Raw genomic sequence first — 2582 nt, 5'->3', positions numbered from 1 at the left:
GTGTGCGCTTGTCATATGTCTCTCTCCATAGAGGCTGAATCATCATGTTAATCACATAGCTATCATATGCCTCAAACAGTCCTGATGCTCTTCTAGGTAATCACACATCCTGTCATGTTCACAGCTACAGTTGATACCTTTGTTAGCATGTGGCTCTCATGTTGGAGGAGGACATTCAGTGTTTCCACAACATTAACCCTTGTGTCCCCCAACAGAAAGAGTGGATCTTCACGTACTCGGACAGCAGCAACAACGTGGCTCTGAGTCTGGGCTCGGAGAAGTCCGGCATGAAGATGATCGTGGACGGGGTGGAGTGTCCCATCGACTCCATCCTCTCCTCCGCCAACTTCACCTCCACCATGAAGCCTTTCTGCGTTCTCTGGACTTCTTCCAACGGACACGTGGCGGCCTACTTTAACGGGAACTACTCTGCCAAGAGCTGCTCGGCCTCCAGCGGACACTCGGTGCCGGGCGGGGGGCAGTTCAAGTTAGGAGGTACGTCTCAATATTTAGTTTAATACCTCTGTTATGGCAAAACAGAAATAGTTTTCTTTGACCTCACTTTCTTTCTACTTTCTTTTTTAACTCATCCTTTAGTCATTTCAAGTGTTTCATGCTAAACGAACCCCCCTTTGGAAAATTATAATCTGCAATCCAACATTCAGAAAATTCAACGGATCCTGACCATATTTGTGTAGCATAATACAATTCATTTGACATTCATGTGGCTTGATGTTTTCAGACCCCATCTAGTCCAAAAGTCATCACTTAAAAGAAAAGTGAAGTTCTGAGAAAAAAATTCAAATTTTAAGAAAAAATTTACATTTTAAGAGAAAGTGAAATTTAAAGAAGAAAATGAAATTATGAGAAAAAAAAAAATTAAAAAAAAGTGAAATCTTTAGAAAAAAGTCAAATTATGAAAAAATATGAAACTATGACAAAAAAATGCAATTCCTTTAAAAATAAAGTCAAATTCTAAATTAAAAATTCTTTAAAAAAGTAAAGATTCTGAGAAAAAAGTTCACAATTCAAGAAATAATCAAATTTGTAAAAATATTAAACTATGACAAAAAAAGTGAAATTAATTAAAGTCCTTTCAGTATTTCTACTTATCACTTAAGCATACAGTGGTGCTTTTTCAAATCGAAATAAACCAGCATTACAGAGTCAGAAGAAGGTAGAAACGTAGGACTTCCCTTTCCAACCCGGTGTCTCCTGTCTGTGTTCAGGGCAGCACAGTTTCAACGGGAACATCTACAATCTGCGGCTGTGGGACTACGCCATGACGCTCCCACAGCTCAACGCTCTGAGCTGCGACACGGTGGGAAACGTGATCGACTGGGACAACAACCACTGGAGCATCCAGTCCTCCATCGCCCAGACTGACACCTCGCTCAGCTGCAGTGAGTACAGAGAGGACTCTTTAAAGTAGAGACACTACTGATAAACACCTGAACATCAGAGGGAGAGGACTCTTTAAAGTACGGTCACTACTGATACACACCTGAACATCAGCAGGAGAGGACTCTTTAAAGTAGAGACACTACTGATACACACCTGAACATCAGCAGGAGAGGACTCTTTAAAGTAGAGACACTACTGATATTACACCTGAACATGAACATGATATGTCTTCTTTAAAGTGTCTGATCAGCACGTGTTTTGGTTATTTTAGAATCAGTAAGCTTTTTAGCCTCAATTACTTTCTTTGATAGTTAGTGCAGTCCCTGTGCAACACTGCTGCAGCAAAGCGGGAACAATGTTTGCTTTTTTACTTTTCATTCAAAGTTTACTTATATCAAATGTGTCACATGTCCAAATTGCACCACCAGGGTCCGCAGAAATACACCCAGCAAGTGCAAACTGTTATCAAGATTGTACATGTTCAAGTGCTGGCAAATTATTATACTTTAAAAAAGTGCTGGGTACAAAATTAGCCATTTCAAAAAGTGGTGGGAACATCTCTTTAGATCCCCCAGTGTAAGTGACGCTCAAGGCACATAAGCCTGCACACATGCTTGTGAAAGGTGTGTGTGTGTGTGTGTGTGTGTGTGTGTGTGTGTGTGTGTGTGTGTGTGTGTGTGTGTGTGTGTGTGTGTGTGTGTGTGTGTGTGTGTGTGTGTGTGTGTGTGTGTTTGTGGCCTTATTGTGTGTGTTAGTTGCAATTTACACCTGTTAGGATGTGTTTCCTCCATCTTGTGTGATGACGGTGATCATTGTGTGTGTGCCGCCACTCATAGAGTTAGGGTGTTTCTTTTTTATAAAGCCATGTAGATTTGAGTGGAATAAAGAGATTAACTGTGTGTTGATAATCCTCTCATCTTCTCACGCACACACACACACACTCACACACACACTCCTTGTTTTCTTGTTTTTGTGTCTTTGTGGGCGTGTTGATTTGTGTACATCATTCACAGTTTTCTCTGATGAACTTGCTTTGCTGCAAGTCAGATTGGTCTCAGGAGAGGTTGTTGTTTATACTCTAAAAGGCTTTAAAAATCAAAGGTTCTCGTTTCCTCCTACTTTACTTAAGTAATTCACAGTTTTACATACAGATCACCTGCTGGTTTATTCTCATTCTG

At 40.5% G+C, this 2582-nt stretch overlaps 1 protein-coding gene across 1 annotated transcript in view; it reads left to right on the top strand.

The window, feature by feature from the left end:
* Positions 1 to 1432, top strand: part of LOC104963465 (G-protein coupled receptor 126-like) — a gene marked incomplete at its 5' end in the record, with an annotated part of 3972 nt that extends 2540 nt beyond the window's left edge. The window contains 2 exons of the mRNA XM_010792057.1: positions 216 to 495; positions 1230 to 1432. Of these exons, the coding sequence (XP_010790359.1) occupies positions 216 to 495; positions 1230 to 1432 (483 nt within the window). The remainder of the gene's footprint in view (positions 1 to 215; positions 496 to 1229) is intronic.
* Positions 1433 to 2582: the final 1150 nt, after the last annotated feature.

This window comes from Notothenia coriiceps, unplaced genomic scaffold (assembly GCF_000735185.1).
Source record: "Notothenia coriiceps isolate Sejong01 unplaced genomic scaffold, NC01 NC01_scaffold00036260, whole genome shotgun sequence".
Classification (NCBI taxonomy): Eukaryota; Metazoa; Chordata; class Actinopteri; order Perciformes; family Nototheniidae; genus Notothenia; species Notothenia coriiceps.
This window is presented reverse-complemented; position numbering and strand designations above follow the sequence as displayed.